Source organism: Megalobrama amblycephala, linkage group LG22 (assembly GCF_018812025.1).
Source record: "Megalobrama amblycephala isolate DHTTF-2021 linkage group LG22, ASM1881202v1, whole genome shotgun sequence".
NCBI lineage: Eukaryota > Metazoa > Chordata > Actinopteri > Cypriniformes > Xenocyprididae > Megalobrama > Megalobrama amblycephala.
Genome location: NC_063065.1, coordinates 6,809,192 through 6,835,396, shown reverse-complemented (window position 1 = coordinate 6,835,396; position 26,205 = coordinate 6,809,192). Strand labels below are relative to the sequence as shown.

At 36.9% G+C, this 26,205-nt stretch overlaps 1 protein-coding gene across 1 annotated transcript in view; it reads left to right on the top strand.

Annotated features, from left to right (window-relative positions):
* Positions 1–23,396, top strand: part of LOC125257816 (epidermal growth factor receptor-like) — a 34,449-nt gene extending 11,053 nt beyond the window's left edge. Inside the window, 27 exon segments of the mRNA XM_048174555.1 lie at positions 4,389–4,526; positions 4,529–4,539; positions 6,834–7,041; positions 7,260–7,385; positions 7,794–7,862; positions 7,950–8,068; positions 8,865–9,006; positions 10,805–10,921; positions 11,041–11,167; positions 11,257–11,330; positions 11,426–11,516; positions 11,643–11,845; positions 11,958–12,090; positions 15,073–15,163; positions 15,560–15,717; positions 16,097–16,135; positions 17,664–17,805; positions 17,883–18,005; positions 18,223–18,321; positions 18,404–18,589; positions 18,937–19,092; positions 19,219–19,294; positions 20,122–20,268; positions 20,701–20,798; positions 21,749–21,916; positions 22,044–22,113; positions 22,280–23,396. Coding sequence (XP_048030512.1) covers positions 4,389–4,526; positions 4,529–4,539; positions 6,834–7,041; positions 7,260–7,385; positions 7,794–7,862; positions 7,950–8,068; positions 8,865–9,006; positions 10,805–10,921; positions 11,041–11,167; positions 11,257–11,330; positions 11,426–11,516; positions 11,643–11,845; positions 11,958–12,090; positions 15,073–15,163; positions 15,560–15,717; positions 16,097–16,135; positions 17,664–17,805; positions 17,883–18,005; positions 18,223–18,321; positions 18,404–18,589; positions 18,937–19,092; positions 19,219–19,294; positions 20,122–20,268; positions 20,701–20,798; positions 21,749–21,916; positions 22,044–22,113; positions 22,280–22,578 — 3,410 coding nt within the window. The 3' untranslated portion in view covers positions 22,579–23,396.
* The last annotated feature ends 2,809 nt before the right edge of the window (positions 23,397–26,205 follow it).

Genomic DNA, 26,205 nt, shown 5'->3' with positions numbered 1-26,205 from the left:
TGTCTGTGAAGTTGCAGCTCAAAATACCCCATAGATTTTTTTTAATTCATTTTTTTAACTGCCTATTTTGGGGCATAATTAGAAATGAGCTGATTCAGGGTGTGTGGCCCTTTAAATCTCGTGCTCCAGGCCCCAAGAGCTCGCGCTTGCCTTAAACAACATAAAAAAAGTTCAAACAGCTAATATAACCCTCTAGTGTTGTCAAAAGTACCGGTACTTCGGTACCAAGTCGGTACTGAAATTTTGAAAATGTGACGATACCAGCATTTCTGTAGTACCGGTAGTACCGAGAATCCGGGTATATTCGGTACCCTCTGATAAGGCTGTTGGCAGTATTTACTTGAATATGACACGAGTGAAGCACAAAGCTTTGTTTACAGAAGAAATAATAGGTTAGCAATTAAATGTGACATCGCAGCCATGGAAACATTTTGGTTAATGCCGAATTAGAGAGGTACGTGAGTCCATACATTTAAGCTTCATATTCTGTTTTCCTAATCGCGATCTGGTCACCTGATTAGCAGAGAATTTAACAATATTCCATTAGTTATTCCACTGAACATGGAATCTGTTTCTTTTCCCAAATCTTCACTCACGCAGGGGATTATAACGTTTCTTTCGTTCGCATTTAGGCCTATTATAGGCTATTTGTATTCTTTACTGTGGTAAGGACAGAAACCTTTTTGCTTGCACGTCAGTTTCTATTTAACAGAGTTTGTGCTTGTTATTAGACTTTATAAGGCGCGTCAAGTTTATTTGTATATATCGCGTTTCACACACCAGTGAATTTTACTTTCGTTTTCTCTGGCAGCGCTAAATCAAACATAGCCTGAATGTCTTGCCCCTGCAGAGGATAAAACTCGCTCTTCAGACCTTTTACAACAGGCAGTTGTTTGTAACATCAGGAGATAACGAAGATATTATTAAAGAGAAATAGTCTCATTCCTGCTCGTGTCCCACATCCCTCTCAAAGCGCAAAGCGGCTATATCAAAGTAATAACGGGACTTTGGCTATATATGACGCGTCTTTGTGTGGAAATAAAAAACGAATGCTTTTTAAAATAATATTTAACTTTCTTATTATTTAGGTTACCATTATTTACCAATATTTATTTCATAGTTTTACAGGCTGTAGTGTGTTGTTTCTCTGACGGAATAGCTAAAATAAACACGCACGTCTGTTGCCCCTGTTGAAAAAACGAGCATATGCTGGTAAAGTAGGTTTTGAAGCTGGTATGCTGGTTTGAGCTGGTTTATGCTGGTCCAGGACCAGCTTAGGACTAGTATGGACCAGCAGCACCTACCTTACCAGCATATGCTGGTTTTTTCAACAGTACACAATGGATGTTTGAGCATTTATTTATTTATTTATTTTTTTTATATTTCAAAATGTATTTCATTGAGGTAGCCTATATATACACACACAAACACACACACTCCAAATCATATTTAATGTTTTTAAAATAGGCTATATAAAATAGTAAAATAGTTCCAATAGATTTTACTGTGGTACCGAAATTGGTACCGAGAACCGTAAAATTTTCATGGTATTGGTACCGACTACTGGAATTTTGGTACCGTGACAACACTATAACCCTCAAAATGGATCTTTACAAAATGTTCGTCATGCAGCATGTCGAATTGCGTAAGTACAGTGTTTATTTTGATGTTTACATTTGATTCTGAATGAGTTTGATAGTGCTCCGTGGCTAACGGCTAATGCTACACTGTTGGAGAGATTTATACAGAATGAAGTTGTGTTTATGAATTATACAGACTGCAAGTGTTTAAAAATGAAAATAGCGACGGCTCTTGTCTCCGTGAATACAGTAAGAAACGATGGTAACTTTAACCACATTTAACAGTACATTAGCAACATGCTAACGAAACATTTAGAATTCACAAATATCACTAAAAATATCATGTTATCATGGATCATGTCAGTTATTATTGCTCCATCTGCCATTTTTTGCTATTATCCTTGCTTGCTTACCTAGTCTGATGATTCAGCTGTGCACAGATCCAGACGTTCTGCCCTTGTCTAATGCCTTTCATAATGTTGGGAACATGAGCTGGCATATGCAAATATTGGGGGCGTACATATTAATGATCCCGACTGTTACGTAACAGTCGGTGTTATGTTGAGATTCGCCTGTTCTTCGGAGGTCTTTTAAACAAATGAGATTTATATAAGAAGGAGGAAACAATGGAGTTTGTATGTCTTTTCCATGTACTGAACTCTTGTTATTTAACTATGCCGAGGTAAATTCAATTTTTGAATCTAGGGCACCTTTAACTAAATAAATTCAATAATAAATGCTGTTTTTTTTTTTTTTTTGAGCAGCAAATCAGCATATTAGAATGATTTCTGAAGGATCATGTGACACTAAAGACTGGAGTAATGCTGAAAATACGACTTTGCTTCACAGGAATAAATTACATTTTAAAATGTATCAAATATAGAAAAAAACAGTTATTTTAACTTGTAATATTATTTCACAATATTACTGTTTTACTGTATTTTTGATCAAATAAATAAGAGCAAAAAAATTTTTTTTTAAATCTTACCGACCCCAAACTTTTGAACATTAATTTCTGCATATGCTAATACATATTTTAAGTTATATTTAATAAGTTGTACAAAAAACATTTGGAAAGTAAAATAATTACTACATGAAATAGATTCACCTCTATGTGATTGTTTGTTTAACAACAAAAAAGTGCACCAGGAAACACTGAGTACAATAAAATTACATATTACTCTAAAAATATGGGTAGCGGCTGTCTTTATACATGACGTCATGATGACCACATCAAAGATTCAAACTTGTAATTAAGGGAACGACAAAGTAGTGAACAGAAACACATAACAGGGTCATGACGTGAATGCATTATTAGAACACAACATAATTATGCGGCTTCTTTTTGGAACAACCTTCCTGTCAGAGGCATCCCTCGGATACACACTGGGTTTTGGAACAGAACTTGTGTCTAAACAATTCTGCAAACATCTGAGCACTTCCTTTCTATTAGTTCCTTGGCCTCATTTTAGAAACTTTATCGATCCCTGAGGGAAAATAGATGATAATTGAGTTGTTACCAGCACTGCCTGGGAATACAATCCAGGTCCAGCACGTGGCAGGCAAGAATTCAACCAGTTCTTAAGTTGAGCAACACTTGTGTGCAATATTTGAGTCTCTCCCTCTGTGAACCACATTCTTGATCACGGTGTCCCCGCCCCCAGATTTGCTCTCCACTGGAGATGAGACACCTAACGATGACTGCAGGAATTCAACACCTGTATGACATGAGGAAGACAGTAGAAACAAAACAAGCACTTGTTTTCGACTATAGCTTTAGATGCACAGTGAGTTTTGGAAAGTACCATATTTTTATGAATAGAAGATCACACAATGTAAAATACGCAAACAGGGTAATATGAACTTAAATGTTCAGGAAACTCTGTGGAATTACTTTAGAAGTGATTATTGAAATTGATCTAGGTTTCATGTGTTCAGTGCATGAGATGAGCTCATGTTACTGTGAGCAATGACAAGGGCTCTAAAGAGCGCTCAAATGTGGAACAGCTTTAGGCCGTGTCTTAAAGGGATAGTTCACCAAAAAATGAACTCGCCCTCATGTCCTTTCAAAAAACGTTTTTTTCTTCTATGGAACACAAAAGATATTTTGACACATGGAATAGCCTGATGTTACAGTTAGTTAAGCTCAGATGTCTATGGTGTTGCAAGTGATTAGTTATTTGGGTAAGTAGGTAATGTGTCACTGATGACTCAAAGCGGTTCTACAAAATGTTGCCACATTCGCTGATATTTCATTCATTTTCATTTTAAACATTCATATCATCTGGATGAATGATGGAAGATCTAGGGATGCACCAATGTTAAAATGAAATCTGGCAAGCTGATTGTGCCAACAGGTTTGTATACCTAAACTAAAACATTTGTAATGAATGACTTGGGCCAGATACTAGATGAAAAGCATTATCAAATGTGCTGCATACCTGTAAACTCTTTCAATGGCACCCCAGGATGCACCTCATGAAGTTAGTTGAGAGAACAAGAACATGGTACAAATGGGAAAAGAATCATTTTTAGCATTCACCACAGCAACCTTTATTATTTTGGTGGAGTTTGAATTGTCTATATTTCTATGAAATATTACACCTTATCAGAAATGATTTAGTCACAGAACTGACACATGCAATTCAATGGCATTCAATAACCAAGTCTAGTATTAACTTGGCAAGGGATAGAAGTGAATATATGAAGGATTACAATTTATTTATTTTTTTTGGCTTATTTTGTGTATTTTCTGTCATATCATCTTCACTAGCTGAGTATTGATTTCACCTCTGCTTTATTCTCCAGTATGTCAGGGAACCAATAATAAGCTGACTCTGCTGGGACAGCCAGACGACCACTATAAGACCATGGTGCGGATGTATAGTAACTGCACAATAGTGCTGGAGAACCTGGAGATAACCAATGTTCAGGAGTACCACGACCTCTCTTCCTCAGGGTGAGTGACATCACGTGCTGGTTTAATTACATACCAAGAGACTAGATCATAGACTACTTATAGGCTACTATAATTGGTAATAAACTACTAATTGGTTAAAAGAACAAAGCTTATTTCCATGTTAAGTAAAATCTTATTATTGATTAAATGGGTCCCATATTTTTTACATTTTCAACTTTCTTTAGTGTGTAATGTTGCTGTTTGAACATGAAAAAACAGTAAGCACCGTTTCTGAACTCTCTGAACTCTTGAGTTTTCTTCCAGGAACAAGCACATCACAATTTTCTTCATTTAAATAATTCCCGCCCAAGGCATACGCCAAAGAAACGGGTTGAGGCCTGGTTGAGTAAGTTAGTAGAGGTACACTCTTAAAGGGCCCTAGAACTAGTTTTTACAAGATGTAATATAAGTCTAAGGTGTCCCCTGAATGTGTCTGTGAAGTTTCAGCTCAAAATACCCCATAGATTTTTTTAAATACATTTTTTTAACTGCCTATTTTGGGGCATCATTAACTATGCACCGATTCAGGCTGCGGCCCCTTTAAATCGCGCGCTCCCTGCCCCCAATTTTTGATTCTAGGGCACCTTTAATACCCCTTTTACAAGATATAATATATGCCTGTGGTGTCCCCAGAAAGCTCAAAATACCCCACAGATCATTTATTATAGCTTATCAAATTTGCCCCTATTTGGGTGTGAGCAAAAACACACTATTTTTGTGTGTGTCCCTTTCAATGCAAATGAGCTGCTGCTCCCAGCCCCATTTCCAAAAGAGGGTGGAGCTTTAACAGCTCATGCTTCGGTTGCTCAACAACAACAAAGCTGGAGAATCTCATGCAGGCAAAATGAGGATTGTCAGAAATGGTGTTCCCCTTTTGGAACCTTTATTTTTAAGACATTTCTAAAACACACTCAAATCAGTTGACCAATCAGTTGTCACAACACACTGGTCCAGCTGACCAATCAGAGCACATTGTGCTTTTCAGAAGGAGGGGCTTCATAGAGACAGGAACTAAACAGGGGTGCGTTTCCCAAAAGCATCGTTAGCCAACTATGGTTGCAAGATCCATCGAACTCTATTGGTAACAACGGAACTTGCGACCACCCCAGAGATTTACTGACAGACTGGGTGCTGCAATAATGTAAAATATCTGAAAAAATATAGTTTTTTGATAAATAAAGCATGAAAACCTATCAAGAAAAACTCAAAACTTTGAAAAAGGGCATAATAGGTTCCCTCAAAGTCTGAAGGTAGCACAAATAAATCAAAGAGACTTTTTAAAGGTGCCATCGAATGTTTTTTTTACAAGATGTAATATAAGTCTAAGGTGTCCCCTGAATGTGTCTCTGAAGTTGCAGCTCAAAATACCCCGTAGATTTTGTTTAATTAATGTTTTTAACTGCCTATTTTGAGGCATAATTAGAAATGCGCCGATTCATGCTGCGGCCCCTTTAAATCGCGCGCTCTCCGCCACCTCCCGAGCTCTCGACTCTATCACTGCATAAACAAAGTTCACACAGCTAATATAACCCTCAAAATGGATCTTTACAAAGTGTTCGTCATGCAGCATGTCTAATCGCGTAAGTATGGTATTTATTTGGATGTTTACATTTGATTCTGAATGAGTTTGAGGCTATGCTCCGTGGCTAACGGCTAATGCGACACTGTTGGAGAGATTTATAAAGAATGAAGTTGTGTTTATGAATTATACAGACTGCAAGTGTTTAAAAATGAAAATAGCGACGGCTCTCTTGTCTCCATGAATACAGTAAGAAACGATGGTAACTTTAACCACATTTAACAGTACATTAGCAACATGCTAACGAAACATTTAGAAAGACAATTTACAAATATCACTAAAAATATCATGTTATCATGGGTCATGTCAGTTATTATCGCTTAATCTGCCATTTTTCGCTGTTGTCCTTGCTTGCTTACCTACTCTGATGATTCAGCTGTGCAGATCCAGATGTTAATACTGGCTGCCCTTGTGTAATGCCTCGAACATGGGCTGGCATATGCAAATATTGGGGCCGTACATATTAATGATCCCGACTGTTACGTAACAGTCGGTGTTATGTTGAGATTCGCCTGTTCTTCGGAGGTCTTTTAAACAAATGAGATTTATATAAGAAGGAGGAAACAATGGAGTTTGAGACTCACTGTATGTCATTTCCATGTACTGAACTCTTGTTATTCAACTATGCTGAGGTAAATTCAATTTTCGATTCAATGGCACCTTTAAATGGGATTTAGGGAGCCTGACTATAATATTCATTGTTTCATACCCACAGAGCATTGAAGAAGTTGGTGGCTACGTTCTAATAGCAATAAACTACGTGGATGTGATACCATTGGAAAATCTACGCCTCATTCGCGGACATTCTCTCTTCGATGGCAAGTACGCCCTTGCTGTGGTGCTAAACTTACACAGGAATGACTCTTTAGAGAACAGCAGCATCACCAGCGGCCTCAGACAGCTGCGCATGAGAAGCCTCACAGGTAGAAGCACATTTCTTTTACTCATTTTGCAGATGCTTTTATCCGAAGCGACTTACAATACAATTTAAAACCACATTTATGACTCCAAAAGCACCACAATGTGTTGTAAACAGCATACAACACATAGACTCTTTGCTGTTTCTGCCCTGGAAACATATATGAAGTTACATTTTCTGTTTACAGTGACAGAGAAACCTTTTTCCCTCTTTATCTGGCAGAAATTCTTAAAGGCGGGGTTAAAATAGCCCACAATCCTTTGCTTTGCAATGTGGAGACCATACAGTGGTTGGACATTGTGCAGGACAACAGTGTTGTGAATGTATCGGGAGGGACTAACCCTGAGTGTAAGTGTTTAAAGTTTTAAAAACAGAAACATATACACTGCCATAAAAAAAAAAAGATAAAAAAAAGTCGCTGTTTGGATTTAAATAGGCGTATCATGGCCATATTCCAGGATGACAAAGCCAAGATTATTCAGGCTCAAACTGTGAAAGAATGGTTGGGAGGGAGCATGAAGAAACATTTTCACACATGAATTGGCACATCTGAGTCCAGACTTAAATTCACTGAAAGTCTTTGGGATGTGCTGGAGGAAAATTTACAGTTCTCACCTCTTGCATTGTTAATACAAGATCTTGATAATTCTGTTTTTACTATACTTTTGAGAAGTAGAAGAGACTTCTAATGTTATATGTATATTAAATATAGTATAAAATAAAATAATAAAACAAACACTTTCTTTCCTACCTCAGGCACACGATGTGACTCAGCGTGCTTTAATGGATCATGCTGGGCTCCAGGACCAGAAAACTGCCAGACCTGTAAATTCAATTGTATATGCAATTCTCCAAAGGCATGTGTGTGAGTGAACTATGTCCTAACAAAGGTTCTTTCATCTTCTCTGCCAGTGACTCGGTTGAACTGTGCGGAGCAGTGCTCGCGGAGGTGCAGGGGTCCCAAACCCATCGACTGCTGCAGTGAACACTGCGCCGCGGGCTGCACTGGACCCCGAGCCACTGACTGTCTGGTGAGTGGTGTGCTCATGTCAGGTTATATATTCCTAAAACATGTCTTACTATCATAAAAGGTAAAGGTCTAACACTTTAAATGAAGTATGAATATATCTTTTTGTAAGTTTAACACTGGGTGCTTATTTTCCATGCATATTATACCTGCTGATTGTGTTAAACCTAAAAAGAAAATATGTTTTATATTTTATATGCTTAACATTTAAAACGTCCAATTTCATATATAAAACAAATATTTTGTTATATGATGTATTACATTTACTTATTTAACAGCTCAATTATTTATTTTATTTTTATTCCACTTTTAATATTTTGTGAAATGTTTCACACTCAATTCTATGGAGCCCCACGCGACACATGCGCACAATTTAGCAAATTGAGGGAATGAAAAAGTAAATCGTACATGCAATTTAGTAAATCGAAGGAAAGAATTAGTAAATCGTCTGCATGATTTAGCAAATGTAGAGAACAAATTAGTAAATTGTGTGCACGATATAGTAAATCGAGAGAATGAAATAGTAAATCATGCGCACAACTTAGTAAATCGAGGGAATGAATGAGCCACTGAATGTGTGCACGATTTACTTTTTATTCTTGCATGTCATGTGCGGGGCTCCGTACATTTCAGCCAAATTCTAATAATAAATTCTGATCATCAAATAGGCAATAAACTTTTTAATTAAATTTTTTATTATTGTTATTTTTAAATAAATTTACAGTTATTAGGTTGCTACCTAATCATATTTTGGAACATATTTTGTGTATGTTTACTGTGTTCGGTCTCTTTTTCTGCAGGCCTGCAGAGACTTCCAGGATGACGGGACGTGCAAGGATGCATGTCCACGTCTAATGCTGTATGACCCCAACACTCACCAACTTGTTCCCAATCCCAACGGGAAGTACAACTTTGGAGCCACTTGTGTGAAGAAGTGCCCTTGTAAGTTTGAGATTACTAAGATCACTATGACAAGAGCAGATAATTCTTTCCATTTAAAGGATTAGTTCACTTCAGAATTAAAATTTCCTGATAATTTACTCGCCCCCATGTCATCCAAGATGTTTATGTCTTTCTTTCTTCAGTCGAAAAGAAATTAAGGTTTTTTGAGGAAAACTTTCCAGGATTTTTCTCCATATAGTGGACTTCAACAGTTACCAATGGGTTGAAGGTCCAAATTGCAGTTTCAATGCAGCTTCAAAGGGCTCTACACGATCCCAGACGAGGAATAAGGGTCTTTATCTAGACGAAACGATCGGTCATTTTCTAAAAAAAATAAAAATGTATATACTTTTTAACCACAAATGCTCATCTTGCACTGCTCTGAGATGCGCCACGCATTACGTAATCATGTTGGAAACTGGAAAGGTCACGTGTAACGTAGGCGGACGTACCGCGGTAGGGTGAAAAACTACATCTCATTTTCTCCTCCAACTTCAAAACCGTCCGACATCGTTGCTTTACCTTTTTTTTTGTAAAGGGCATTTGACTTAATCTTTGCACGTTTGCTTTGTAAACACTTGCTTGGTACTTCCACCCACATCACACGTGACCTTTACTACGTGATTACGTAATGCGTGGCGCATCATAGAGCAATGCAAGATGAGCATTTGTGGTTAAAAAGTATATACATTTTTATTTTTTTAAGAAAATGTCTGATTGTTTCGCTAGATAAGACCCTTATTCCTCGTCTGGGATCATGTAGAGCCCTTTGAAGCTGCATTGAAACTGACATTTGGACCTTCAGCCCATTGAACACTGGTGAAGTCCACTATGGAGAAAAATCCTGGAATTTTTTCCTTAAAAACCTTAATTTCTTTTCAATTGAAGAAAGGAAGACATAAACATCTTGGATGACATAGGGGTGAGTAAATTATCAGAAAATTTTAATTCTGAAGTGAACTAATCCTTTAAACCCTTAGTTTGTAAATATAAGAGCCTCAAAAGTCAGCTCATTGCTTTTGTGTATAACAACCACCAACATTATCCAGAGGCAAAAAATAACTCTGGTCTTTAATCAGTTATGTTTGCGAATACAAAGACACACCCTGAGGTTATGCGCTACGTAAACAAACTGTAAGTTCTCTGAGGCGTCAAGGTTTATTTTAGGTAAATACTTTAGAAAAGTGCTGTGGACTTAAATAAATTGTTTAGCTATTAATAAATATAATATATGAATAAAAATGTAATTCCACGTGTGTCCTCTAGAACCTCAGAAGAGATGTCAGCACTATGTATGCATTCAAAGTTGCGAATTTAACTTATGCACACAATTGGAATATTGCATAAAACATCTGCAAATAAAGAAGCGTTTCCATCCCATGTGTTCAAGAGTGTTCACATCCTGGGAAATTGGCACAAAATATCTGTAATAAAATGGAAGTTGCTGCAATCATCACGGTGGTTCTTTTATCCTACATCATAAATGACTTGCATCTCAGAGCGCACAGGCGAAACACAATAAACGCTGTCATCTTGTGTTCAGATAAATGGATGGAGACAGCTATTGTCTCAAACTGTCTTTCATACCAAAGTCTGCATTCAAAATTCTCTCAATTCAAACTCATTTCTCCTTATATTCTCTCAAGACCAAATCATCTGAGCTTTACTATCCGTGTTCATTTTACATCTCTATACTCTTACTGTATGCCAATTGTTTCATTTGTGTCTGTTGTATTTAAGTAAGAGTAGTATTGATATTTAACTCAAGCATAAATGCAGACTCCTCTCTCTGCTGCAGATAACTTTGTGGTGACCGATCACGATGCCTGCGTTCGAACCTGTAGCAGTAACATGCATGAAGTGGAGGAGAACGGAATAAGAAAGTGCAGACGATGTGACGGCTTGTGCCCAAAAGGTCAGCAACATCTTTTAATAATTAATAGTGATTTTCTTGTCATTTCTGATATATAATATTTACACGACATGGATATCTAATAAATGTGAAATGAGTTGACCGTGTGTGTTTTGCTTTAGTCTGTAATGGTCTCGGAACGGGGGCGCTTGTTAACACCATCGCAGTCAACGCAACCAACATTGATTCATTTATCAACTGCACCAAAATAAATGGGCACATTACAATAATGCAGATGACTTTTCAAGGGTGAGATTTTATGGACTTCCAGATGAAATCAGTTGACCTCTTATTCGTGTAATACATTCAATCTAATGCCTTAACAAATGTCTTTCAAGGGATGTTTTTACAAATACTCCAAGCATGGATCCTGTGAAACTCGACTATTTCAAGACAGTCAAAGAAATATCAGGTAAACTACACAACAGCCGGGCCTAAAATTTGAATATGTCTTTAAGTAAACTTAGATAAAACATTATTTTAGCAGTGCCATTTCATTTTTCTCAGGGTTTTTGTTAATCCAAGACTGGCCTGAACACCTCAAATCCCTCAGTCCCTTTGAGAACCTGGAGATCATCAGAGGAAGAACTAAACAACAGTGAGTTTCATCATGTCAACTTACAAATAGCTAATGTTCTCTGCATATTAAACCTGTTTATATCATAAAAGAGACACACTTCACCTTTAAACAAAGTTCCTTTCTTTTCCTCTCTCACAAATGCAGTGGCACCGTCAGTTTTGCCGCATTAAACATACCACACCTGGAATATCTCGGACTGCGTTTGTTGAAGGAGATCAGTGATGGCGACGTGGTGGTCAAAAACAACCCCCAACTCTGTTACGCTGACGGCAGCTACTGGCCTAAGCTGTTCAGATCTGAGAAACAGCGCATACGAACTGGAAACAATGCAGCAATGCACAGCTGTGGTGCGGGACTGTATTCAAATATTTTGTATTTCAGTTTTACACAACTGATTTGTTGGCAAGCAATTTTGGATTCGGTCATGTCAGGTCACAGAGTCTCTCGTTTGCTCTTCAGAGCAGCAGAACAGTACCTGTGACAGTACGTGTGGAGAGGAAGGCTGCTGGGGTCCGGGGCCATCCATGTGCTTCTCCTGCCAGCATGTAAGCCGTAGGGAGCGCTGTGTCAGTCACTGCAACCTGCTGGATGGGTTAGTGTCCAACATTTAGTCCATTTACCATCTCCCTAAGGTTTTTAGCACAAACTGACAATTGATAAGTTGTTTTCTTATGATTAAAAAAAGTCTATTAATGGTTAAATGAATGCACTTAATATGCTTCTTTCAGATATTATCAAATGTATGGGTTTACATGTGCCTTCTTGTGTTTAAAGTTCATTAGTGCCCGCCAACTTTTTCAGCAGAATTGTTTCCGGAAATATTTTTTCCCATAGTGATTTAAAAAAAGTCTTCGTTACTGCATTATAAGCAGGGGTGCACATAACTTTTTTGGTCTGGTTCTCAAGGGAGTACCTGGAGATGTTGCTTGGTACTCACACTTTACACGACACATCCTTAAAGCTGTCCTAATCACTTTCCTCCTGACTGCTCTCCTCACTATCTTCTTTTCTCTCGAACATGGTAGATGATGATAATGATTTTTTTTTTTTTTACTAACATTAATGACAGCAAAGGCTGCTGTCACTTTAAGAAGGAAAGCACGGACCGAATAACTGACACACATCCGGTTTCTTTCTCAACACTTCACTTATGACATAACCGAGAGAATACTTGCCGAGACAGGTATTTTGACATAATTTTGTGTGTATGTTTCCTTTCAAGCGCAAGTAAACGCGAAAGCGGAATTAATTCGGTGTTCGAGCGCTGTCTGACTCTCATCATGCGCGCGTTTCGGGGGGCTGTGCGCACAGATTACAGTTCGCGAGTCCCGATTTTCGCCTCTTCTTCCGCTTTTAAAGTCGTTTGAATGTGTTAATTGGCGAGACAAAACACGTCCAAATTACAAACTTTCACTCTATGATGGTTAAATATAGCAGTTAATCCGCGAATCACATGCGTGCCGAACCGTTGGACCTTATCCGTATGGATCACGGATTAACTGCGATCCGTTGCACACCTAATAATTAAAGAACACACATATTATCATGATTGCTATCTTACCAGAGATGGAGAAAAATCCTACTCCAGTAAGTAAACGTATCCCTGTGAACCGGTACTCAAAAGCGCTTCCCTCCATGTTTTCTGCTACGCATAGTTTATTTTTACCGCGCATGCGTACCTGCGTACCTCTAATGTGCACCCCTGATTATAAGCTATGAACCAAGACAACCAGCTATGAGGTGAATCACATTACAAACTCTGATTTGAACCATAAAGTATTTGAAAGTCAGATAATACGAAAAAGGTACAAGACTGTGTACTTAAAGGGTTAGTTCACCCAAAAATGAAAATTCTGTCATTAATGACTCGCCCTCATGTCGTTCCAACACCCGTAAGACCTTCGTTCATCTTCAGAACACAGTTTAAGATATTTTAGATTTAGTCTGAGAGCTTTCTGTCCCTCCATTGAAAATGTATGTACGGTATACTGTCCATGTCCAGAAAGGTAATAAAAACATCATCAAAGTAAGTCCATGTGACATCAGAGGGTCAGTTAGAATTTTTTGAAGCATCGAAAATACATTTTGGTCCAAAAATAACAAAAACTACGACTTTATTCAGCATTGTGTTCTCTTCTGGAATCCTTTCCATTGAATTGATTCCATTGAATTGATTCCATTGAATCCTTTCATCTGTCGGCGTTGGTAATGCACTTTTACGTCGCCGTGGTTGTTTTTGGCGATTAGGACATCCGCGACATTTTGAAGCATTGAAAATACATTTTGGTCCAAAAATAACAAAAACTACAACTTTATTCAGCATAGTATTCTCTTCCGGGTCTGTTGTCAATCCGCATTCACGACTCCGCTTCTTCTTCTTTCCTGTTTTACGGCGGTTGGACATCCAGCTTATTGGTGCATTACCGCCCCCTTCTGCTCCGGAGTGTGGTTCACGACTCCGCAGTAACGCTGCTGATGTAAGACGCTGCTGACGTGTTATCCGGTGCGCCAGAGCTTCGTTTACAGTCTGAGGGAGACGCACGCTGTATTCAAGCTATTCTGCATTGTTTGTATTTTGGTATTGCTATATTTTTTTAAACGGTGCGTAAGTGTGCATGTCGCGGATGTCCTAATCGCCAAAAACAACCACGGTGACGTAAAAGTGCATTACCAAAGCCGACAGATGAAAGGATTCAATGAAATCAATTCAATGGAATCAATTCAATGGAATCAATTCAGTGGAATCAATTCAGTGGAATCAATTCAGTGGAATCGGTTCAATGGAAAGGATTCCGGAAGAGAATACAATGCTGAATAAATTCGTAGTTTTTGTTATTTTTGGACCAAAATGTATTTTCGATGCTTCAAAAACTTCTAACTAACCCACTGATGTCACATGGACTACTTTGATGATGTTTTTATTACCTTTCTGGACATGGACAGTATACCGTACATACATTTTCAATGGAGGGACAGAAAGCTAAATCTAAAATATCTTAAACTGTGCTCTGAAGATGAACGAAGGTCTTACGGGTTTGGAACGACATGAGGGTGAGTCATTAATGACATCATTTTCATTTTTGAGTGAACTAACCCTTTAATACCTTTAATGAGGGAAAGAACTACAATCCTACAAAGCACTTGGATTGACATAATCAAATTAAAAACAATAGAGAAATATAAAACTACATTGTTTCTATAGATGTAATCAATGACGTTTAATGAATAATTGAATTAAAGTTTATATATATACTGTACATATAGTGACTATATTACATCATTTTCTGTGCTTCATGGGAGTTGCCATTTCCGGCAAGCTCTTTTGGTGCAATTTGCTTGCTGTGACTCTCTGATTGGTGGAATTTTCTGTACAGCATCATGGGTAATGTAGTTTTTCCACCACAAATTCAGCTTTTATACATGATTATTTAAAAAATAAGCTGAAATAATGCAGACAGATGCTTCAACAAAAGCATATACCACTGATTAACAATCTCGTAGCTCACAGTAGGGCTGTTTTTAAAGGCTTTTTTTTTTTTTTTACTTACGCACTTTATATGTAATGTTTCTACAGAGAACCCCGCGAGTACATGTCAGAGAACATGTGTTTGGAATGTGACCCTGAATGCAAGATTCTGAACGGGACAGCAAGCTGCTCTGGGCCGGTATGTCGTATATATCTTTCATTGCCCATATAAACTGTATTATTAATGACGCTTGCTCACACTTGCTCAAACTAGGGATCTGAACAAACCCCTAAACCTAACTTGATGGTGTAAATCATCAGTGAAACCTAAAATCACATGGCTTGTTGAGGAGATGTGCTATTACTTTTTTAATAGATCGAACTTGCAATTTCCGCCTGGCAGGCAGTAAAACAAGCACACACAAAAATCTATCATCGAAACTGGGTGGGCTTTTTTGAGTGACTCACCGATAACCATCACTGACATTTTCATCAGAAAATGTCAAAATCTGTGTGTAAACTAATAATGATAAGAGGTCAGACATTTGAAATGGTTGCAATGTGAATGTTGTTTTCTCTGCTTCTCTCTTTCTAGGGAGCCGATCAGTGTACTGAATGTGCTCACTTTAAAGATGGGAAGCACTGCGTGGCACAGTGTGCTCAAGGTGTGCAAGGCCTTAATAACCGACTTGTCTGGACTTACCCAGACAAAACCAGACAGTGTCAGCCATGCCATCCTAACTGCACGCAAGGGTAGGAACAAGTTAAACCTTCTTGGATAATAATGATTATAGTTATTTAATAATAATAACAGTAACAATTATTCTTATTATAATTATAATTATAATTATAATTATTCCAGTGTTTCCACAAACATTAAGATTTATATTACATTAAAAAGCAAATATTGCTGGATAATAATAATAATTATTATTATTATTAAAGTAAATTGAATTAAAATATTATTATAAGTATTATTATTTAAATAATATAAATTATTTATATTTATATTTATATTTATATATTGGCCCATGGTTAACAGAATCCAGTTGGTTTAAACAAGCAGAAATACAATACAATTATGGTGTCACAAAATAGACTACCGCTAATTTTAAAATGTTTGTTATTTTAGGTGCAGTGGACCAAGACTGGAAGGTTGTGAACCAAAAGGGTACGGTGGTTTATGGGTTGTTGTTATTAGACTACATAAACTACACAAGTCATAGAAAAGTCATTAGCATCATGCAACACAGATGTTTTTTCTGAATTGAAGTTAAAGGTGCAGTAGGTGATCTGGGAAATGCTAATGTTAGCCTGCTAGCATTGAAAGCATACGATCAAAGACTATAGAATAACACAAGACGCGTCACTCGTATTGTTTTGAATGGGAGAAAGTGCGACGTGCAATATGGCGGAAAAAGTCTTGCCTTCTAAATAAGAGCCGATCATTGATTAGTAAAGTCATTGCGTCACTGCAGCGGCCGTTAGAAGCTCCGGTTCCTATAGAAACAGTCAGATGTGCGGCTCCGAAATGAGATGCAAGAAACACACACTTAGGACTACGCATGCGCATTAGCTTGATCCAGCCTGAAAAATACTGTTTTTTTGTCATGATTCGAGCGTTTAGAAACAAAATTTGAGACAGTTGTTGTCAGATTTCATTGGTGATTTCAAATATGAAATTTAATCAAAAGCTTGATGTTTTCCCATTCAAAGAGATAGGAGCTGCACTTGAATGCCCGGGAGGTGTTTCAAAGATGGCCGCCGAGTGACATGACTTGTCTTAAAGGGACTTTGATACGGTCACCGTCCAAAGCCACGCCTCCTCCAAAACACATGAATGCGCACACACAAAGCTGCTCTCGGCAAAGCGTCACAAGAGATGGTGTTAAGCTACCTCATGTCTCAGAGCACATAACATTACAATAAAAATGAATGTAAACAACTTACAGAGCTTGTACCTGACTGCTGCAGATTAATTTCGGTGTTGATACTGTTGACATGGGTACGCATAATTCCGAGTCTGAGGACATGAACAGCTCCGGTTAGAACGTCACAGGTTGCCATCTCTTAATTATGGTAGTTATGGGGTGAACACAGCATAAGCTCGTTGTTTTGATTCGGTAGGAACTATAAAAGGTGGCTGCTGTTTGTTTGCGGTGCTCCGTGACTGACTTCTGTCTACATAAACTCTGCATAGCATGAAACACACTAATGACGTATGATGTCTGAGCAAGCAGGTATTGTATTATTTCATTCAGACCGACTAAAATAATTGGATGAACATTTTATGGTCCTACACCTTCCACAGAGGATATATATTTATAAAAATACATTTGGACCTGTAACATAGAGACTGCTATTGGGATATGAGGAGACTTTCAACCAGTATAACAAAAAAATGTTTCTGTAGAGAATCACCTATTGCACCTTTAACATGTGCAGTTTCATTTTGGTTAATGTCTAATGAGCAAATAGTTTTGTAGACATTGTTTTAAGCTACTGTTGTAGATAATGCAGCCTTAAAAAAGACTTTTAAAACCAATTAGCAATTTTTTTACTCATTGAATATCAGTGTTTCACTCAGAAATAAAGAAGTAAAATTGGTTGCAAATGCTGTTTCATTTGCCTACTTTAAAATCAGGTGACTCATATTAAATGTTTTTACAAAGGTAAATGACCTGATATCCTCTGTCTAGTTCTCACATGCCTGTAGCGGCGGCTGGCGTTGTCGGAGTCATGCTGATGATTATGGTCCTCATCCTTTTCATCTTCGTCATCTTCCGTCGACGACACATCCGGCGAAAGAGGACCCTTCGGCGCCTCCTTCAGGAGAGAGAGGTAAGGCACAAAAAAGTATTACAGATTAAACAACATAAATGAAACCCCAATCTAACCATATTTACATGATTCTGCAGTTGGTCGAACCACTGACTCCCAGTGGTGAAGCGCCCAACCAGGCTCTCCTTCGCATCCTTAAGGAAACAGAGCTGAAGAAAATAAAAGTCCTCGGGTCTGGAGCATTTGGCACAGTCTTTAAGGTACATTTATGAATAAAAAGCACACTAGAGTAATTCATCAGGCCTAATAAAGCTTTAATGTATTAGATGTGTGATTGAGACATTCAAAGTCAACAGGACATAAAAATTCACTAACACACGTTCTGAATTTCCTGTTTGAAATCACAGAAGTTGTGAAATTAAAAATTCCTCAGTCAACTTGGAAGTTCTAAAAAATATTTCCATGCTTTTCTCTTAGGGATTGTGGATTCCAGAGGGTGAGGGTGTGAAAATTCCTGTTGCTATCAAAGTTTTGAGAGAGGTCGCATCTCCCAAAGCCAACAAAGAGATCTTGGATGTGGGTATCATGCCATGTTTATTAATGATTAACAACTGTCCCTGATAACCTTGCATTTAAAACTTGTGTTTTGATGTTTCAGGAGGCCTATGTGATGGCCGGTGTGGATCATCCTCACGTGTGTCGTCTGTTGGGAATATGCCTCACGTCCAACGTCCAGCTCATAACCCAGATTATGCCTTTCGGCTGCCTGCTGGATTACGTACGGGAGAATAAGGACAATATCGGCTCACAGACTCTGTTAAACTGGTGCGTGCAGATCGCCAAGGTGAGAAAGTTGAAATCTCTAATAACATGGTAAACGTCTTTACTGTCACTTTTGATATTCGTACTGACCTCAAACTTTTGAACAATAGTGTATAAATGTTGCATAAACATCGTACATATACATAAGTGCATAAATAAATATTTATGTGTTGAAAATTATGTATAAATAAATAATCTAAAAGGTCCTGCACTCACAACACTCTCATAAATAAATTCACGGCATTTCTTCCTGAAAACAGCAAACTAGTGATTCTGAAAGTGCTGAGTTTCTGGGAATTAGCTGATTGGACGCACACAGCATTCATTGACATCTTGGAATTTCAAAAACATTTTGACCCTTCTCAACAGGGAATGACCTACTTGGAGGAACGTCACCTGGTCCATCGGGATTTAGCAGCCAGGAATGTGCTGGTGAAAACTCCTAACCATGTGAAGATCACTGATTTTGGTTTGGCCAGACTCCTGGGTTCAGACGAGAAGGAATACCACGCTGATGGAGGGAAAGTAGGTCACGCATGAACAATTGATTCACAGCGGTAAAACAATACCGATTCAAAATCATTAACTGGAAAACATATAAAATGAAATGCATTTCCACATGTAAATAGTTGCCTCTGCTACATGTTTTAGGTACCTATAAAGTGGATGGCACTTGAGTCAATTCGTCACTGGACTTACACTCATCAAAGTGATGTTTGGAGTTATGGTAAGTGCGTGGCACTACCCAAAATGCATTCATTTTTAGGTCATGTATGGAAGCTTGTTTCCACCAGGAAATAAAAAAATTTAAAAAGTAATTGCGACTTTTTAACTCACAATTCTGCCCTTTTTTCCTCGCAATTGTGAGTTTATATCTTGCAATTCTGACTTTCCCCCCCCACAGAATTTGGAAATATAAACGTGAGTTAAAACATCCAAATTACAAGATTTAAACTCGCATTTGCAAGATATAAAGTCCAAATTGCAAGATCTAAACTCGCAATTCAGGAAAAAAGTCAGCTCAATACAGACATTTTCAAACGCAATTGCGAGTTTGTCTCGCTGTTCTGAATTTCTAACTTTATATCTCTCAATTTTGTGGAAAAAAAAGTCAGAAATATGAGATAAAAAGTTGCAATTACCATTTTTATTCTGTGGTAGAAACAAGCTTCCATAGATCATTGGCAAAATAGCATAAATCAATGCAAAACATGCTTTATGTCAACATACAGGGGTTCTGCAATTAAAATATTAATGCTAATTCAAGTTTTACCGTATAGCCACTAAAACGGTGGTAACACTTTGCAAACAGCTAATTTAAACAAGAATAATAAATGCTGTAAGTGTTAACTTCTACATAATACATGTTGTATAGATGAACAATTCAGTAGTTAGTGTATTATAAATGATCATGAATTAGAAATAAACATAGCATAGTTATAAAGTAGTGTTAACCTAGATTAATAAGCATTGTTTAAAAACATTAATATCTAATGCGTTAACAAATAGAACCTTATTGTAAAGTTTCTTGATAGATTTACTTGTCCTCTTCAGGGGTCACTGTCTGGGAGCTGATGACATTTGGATCCAAACCGTACGATGGAATCCCAGCCAGAGAGATTGCAGATATTCTGGAGAAGGGAGAGCGTTTACCACAGCCGTCCATCTGCACTATAGACGTGTATATGATCATGGTCAAATGTGAGTGCAACTGAGAGGAACAGAAAATCATCATTCAAAATGACATATGGAAGCTATAATGTGGCTATAAATACAAGTATTGAAAATTCCTGAAAATAGTGCATTACAAATATAGGTAACACTTTATTTTGATAGTCCACTTTAGACATCCTACTAACTATAAGTAACTTTGCAACTACATGTCAACTAACCCTAACAGTCTACTAATACTCTGAGAGTTAGTTGACATGTAGTTGCAAAGTTACGTATAACTATATTGAATGTCTAAAGCGGACTATCGAAATGAACCCAAATATAAACATTTCAGATGAACATGATAAATACAATGACATTATGTTCTATATAGATTTGTATGTAACATAAATGCATGATATATAACAGCATTTGAAGGTCAGTTGACATGACAGAACATACATTTATATCTACATCTAGGTTGGATGATTGACGCTGACAGCAGACCTCACTTCCGGGAGCTTGTGGCAGAGTTTTCAAAAATGGCCCGCGATCCGTCTCGCTACCTTGTCGTTCAGGTAGTTCACAAGAAGATCTGTGCCTTCCTCCGGGGAATGAAATATAAAAATAAAATCATCTGTCATATTTTTTCAATTCAATGTGGTGCTGCTAAAGGCACAAAACTTACAAAAAAATGCAAGAAAATGATATTAAAATGTAATTTATTTATGCTTTTAATAGGTTTTCTACTTTTTATGTAATGTATTATGTAGAGTAGTATACAGTTTTGGAAAAAACAGCAATAAATATTTTCTTCATTTTTTTCTTGACTAATTATGATACATTATTTAAAATATTTTATTTGATAGATTTTACATATATATTTATCTTAAAAAAATTGAATAATTATAACGTATTATAATGTATTTAAAATATTTATAATTTTGAACTTATTTTTAAATAATTTTGAAAATTGATTCACATAAGGAAGTTTTAACATAAACCAGTTTTTGCCATTTTTTTCAATAATTATGTTAATTTATTTAAACTATTTATGATAATTTTGAACTTAATTTTAAAAGTTTAAATCAATTAAAATGTATTCACATAAGAAAGTTTTATCATTAACCAGTTTTTGCCAATTATTGTTTTTTTCAGTAATTATAATTTATTAAATATCTATAATTTTGAACTTAATTTTAAAAGTTTAAATATATTAAAAATGAATTCACGTAATAAACCGTTTTATCATTAACAAGTTTTTTTCAATAATTGATATTTTTATATATTTATCATCATTTTGAACTGAATTTTAAGTTTAAATATATTAAAAATTAATTCACATAAGATACAGTATTATCGTTAACCAGTTTTTGCCTATTTTTTCCAATAATTATGATAATTTTTTAAAAAATTATTTCTGATAATTTTGAACTGAATTTTAAAAGTTTAAATATATTAAAATTTAAGAAGCATCATTTTACCATTAACCATTTTTTGTCACTATTTAATTTTCCATTACACCCAGGGAGATGATCACACGTACCAGCCCAGCCCGACGGATACCAAGTTCTACAGGTCTTGGATCAGTACAGAGGATATGGATGGTGTGGTAGATGCAGAGGAATACCTGCTGCCCAACAAAAGATTCTTCAACCAATCACAACAACCAGTGTCTCAGTGTCACAGTCCAGCTGTCAGTATCTCTGTCTTAGACCCGGACAATGCATCATTTTCTACGGTCTATTATAATTTATAAGCAAATGACCCTTCATTAGACATGCTGCAAGATGATTCATTCCTATTTTGTGTATTGTTTCAAGGACGACTACACGAATGGTGTGATGTTACGCTACATTACTGACCCCACAGATAAAGACCTTATGCTGCCAGGTATTACGACAAATTACTCTTATACTCGACATGTTATTTAAGCTTTAAAAATGACTTATGAAACCAAACTGAGGGAATATAGATAAGTGTTGTATTAGTTGTATATCTTATATATGCAATTAATATTGTTGCTTCATCAGCATATTTCATCTTCTCTTTCCCACAGAGTACATGAACCAGGACGTGACAACATCAAGCAATATGGTCAACCCAAACTATGAGGGTCCGGCCCGTGGACAGACAGAAAACGGATATATAGACACGTACGGCTGTAAACCCGAGGGTCCGGAGTACCTGAACACCTCCTGCGCTACTTTACCACGATCCCCGTGTGCCAGTCTCGATAACCCGGACTACCAGCAGAACTTCCTGCCCTCTTCCCCCACCGATGTCCTTTTCCTTCCTGCAGCGGAGAACTTGCACTACCTGGGACTTAGCAAAGCCATGCAGTCTCACGTACGTTAGATAAACGGGACGAAAATATGAATTGCACTGCTTGGGAGTCACACACAACTTGTGTTAGTATTGCAGCTACTTAAAGAACATCAGCGAGTCACGTCGCTGCATGTGAGGATGTCCGGAAATGCTTGAAGGCAACTGCCGTAATTAACTTCTTCTTGAAAGGGGGTTTACGAGACATTAAGCTGTGAGTAATGTGTTGAATGTCAAGCTAGAGCACATTTCAGTATTTCTCTGTACTATGTGTAATTTTTGCTTTTGATGAATGTTGTCGCCTGATGTAGCTTAATTTATTGAACCCAAATCAGCTTTTAACTCTTCATATTGTTAAACTGTTGTCATTTTTAATGTGATTTAGTAATTAAGCCTCGGTAGTATTGGTAAATCCTGGGTTAACATTATTAAGTGCACATTTACTAGCTAAATAACATGGATTGGACTAGTTGAGAATGTGAAAAGCACACGACAGGTGTTGTGCCGAATTCCTACCCCTGCCAAATTATTACCCCCCTAGTATTGGTAGGTTAAGGATTAGGTGTGGGGGAGGGGTTAGGATTAGGCAATCAGATAGCGACTTCAAGGAGGGGGGTAATAATTTGGCAGGGAGTCGAAATTAGGCACAACAGGTGTTTTAATAGCTGCTTGTCCATCTGTGGAAATTGTCAACATGAACGCTCACAACCCCCATTTCATTTCAGATATACACTATCGTTCAAAAGTGTGGGGTCACTATTTTTAAGAAAAAAAATATTTTTAGCAAGGGCACACTAAATTGATCAAATGTGACAGTAAAGACATTTATAATGTTACAAAAGATTTCTACTTTTTTTAAAAAAAAAAATGCTGTTTTGTTAACGTTCAAATTCATCAAAGAATCTTAAAGGGTTCGTTCACCCAATAATGAAAATAATGACATTTATTACTCACCCTCATGTCGTTCCACACCCGTAAGACCTTCGTTAATCTTCAGAACACAAATTAAGATATTTACGTTAGTTGAAATCCGATGGCTCAGTGAGGCCTGCATAGGGAGCAATGACATTTCCTCTCTCAAGATACATAAAGGTACTAAAAACATATTTAAATCAGTTCATGTGAGTTCAGTGGCTCAATATTAATATTATAAAGCGACGAGAATATTTTTGGAGCGCCAAAAAAACTAAATAACGACTTATTTAGTGATGGCCGATTTCAAAACACTGCTTCAGGAAGCATCGGAGCACAGATGAATCACTGTGTCGAATCTGCTGTTCGGAGCGCCAAAGTCACATGATTTCAGCCGTTTGGCAGTTTGACACGCGATCGGATTCATCTGTGCTCCGAAGCTTCATGAAGCAGTGTTTTGAAATCGGCCATCACTAAATAAGTAATTATTTTGTTTTTTTGGCGCTCCAAAAATATTCTCGTCGCTTTATAAAATTAATATTGAACCACTGTACTCACATGAACTGATTTAAATAGGTTTTTAGTAGCCTACCTTTATGGATCTTGAGATTGCTCCCTATGGAGGCCTCACGGAGCTATCGGATTTCAACTTAAATATCTTAATTTTTGTTCTGAAGATGAATGAAGGTCTTACGGGTGTGGAACGGCATGAGGGTGAGTAATAAATGACAGAAATTTCATTTTTGGGCGAACTAACCTTTAAGAAAATGTATCATGGTTTCCATGACAATATTAAGCAGCACAACTGTTTTCAACATTGATAAAAATTTTTCTTTATCTATCTATATAGATAGAAAACAGTTATTTTAAACTATAATATTACACAATATTACTGTTTTTACTGTATTTTTGATCAAATAAATGCAGCCAGAAGAGACTTCTTTCAAAAAACATTTTTTTTTTTTAATCGTAACGATTCCAAACTTTTCAATGGTAGTGTAAATCTTGAATATCACAGGATATTCAACAAGCAAAAATGTGGGTCTGAAATTCATTATATCCAATTAATTGATTGAGAAATGTTGGCGTTACATACCAGAATTGAGTCAGAAAGTTGGAAAAGATGACTGTAAAGGAAAAGGTTTGTTAGATGTTGGTTGAAAAGAAAAGTTGTTTTAGAGAGGCAGAGCAAATTTGATCACATTTTGATTAAAGATTACAAAAACAGGCATGTTTTTATTTAGAAGAACATGCACCAATGAATCATGCGCAATAATGCGAGGAATATGGATAGGGTGAACATCAATTTTGCCGTCATGTTGACTTCTGAAAGAATACAAACATTCATAATTCTTTATTTAAATATTCAAGCACAGAGTGAAATCCCTCCGATGTACCATAGCTGCCTGTGTAGCAACAGAAAAGCTTGTAAATATAACAACGTGCACTGTGAACAGTTAGGAAATATGTCATTATGTCTATGACAAGTAAAATTCACAGACACAATGTACTTGTACATAAATGCTACCCTCCGTCATAGAAACATGGACCCTTGAACCCTGGACTGCACTTAATGGACAATCAAATTAATTTTTCAACTGACCATCTACATTTGGTTTTAATAATTTAACATTGGGCCTTAGAGAAAAAACACTTTATATTAATTGAAAGATATGCTGTAGGGCTAAAAGGCTTTTTGATGTTAAAAGGCTCTTATAATACTTTTTCATTCTGCTTTAAACAGCTGAGTTAACAAATCAAGGCTGCTTGTTTTCGGTCCTCTGTGACACATTCACACAAGTGTGCACTTATCAGACAATCTACTTTTACACTTCAGGAAAAAAAAAAACAGGCCATTATGATATTTTAACTCTGCAGGGTTCCATCAATATTGAATTAAGCGTTACTTAAATTTTGTTGGTCACACCCGCTACATTTTAAATTGCAGGACATGTTCTGAAAACCCTGAATAATTTCAGAAAGATGTCTTGGTTACACTTTATTTTGATAGTCCACTTTAGACATTCTACTACTAACTGTAAGTAACTTTGCAACTACATGTCAACTAACTCTCATTAGAGTATTAGTAGACTTAGACTGTTATGTTAGGGTTGGTAGAATAAGTTGAAGTAGTTGTAAAGTGACTTATAGTCAGTAGAATGTCTGTTGGGGAGCATCAAAATAAAGTGTTAGCAGATATTAGTCTACTAATCAAAGTTGGTTGACATGTAATTGCAAAGTTACTTGTAGTAAGTAGACTAGAGAGTGTTACTGAAGTCTTAATGTAACTGACTGTGAAACCGATTCAACTTCCACTGTAGATCCCACAGAAACATCTGCATCATTTTAGTATGTAAATGTACTTCATGTAGCACAGACTTCATGAGATCGCCTGCATTACGCACCTGTGAATGTCAGTTTTAGGAATTGAGCAACATCAACATGTGGTTTAAATCTGTATGGTCACTTTTTGTTACATCGCAGTGTTATTAAATTGTGTTGAAATGTGAAACTGAAGTCTTGTGATGTGGTACCAATTCAGTTCTTTTATGTGCATTAAAACAGCGACTGGCACAACATCGATAATATGATTGCCAGAGGAAATCTGTGAAGACAGAATGCAATGGCAACTCACCGAGAGCGCAGATAAGAATCTAGTTCTGAAAGTATTTTTTCCATTCATTTTTCCCATTGGGATTTTAAAATTCTTATAAGTCAAGAACCAAGCCAATCAGCTATGAGGTGAAT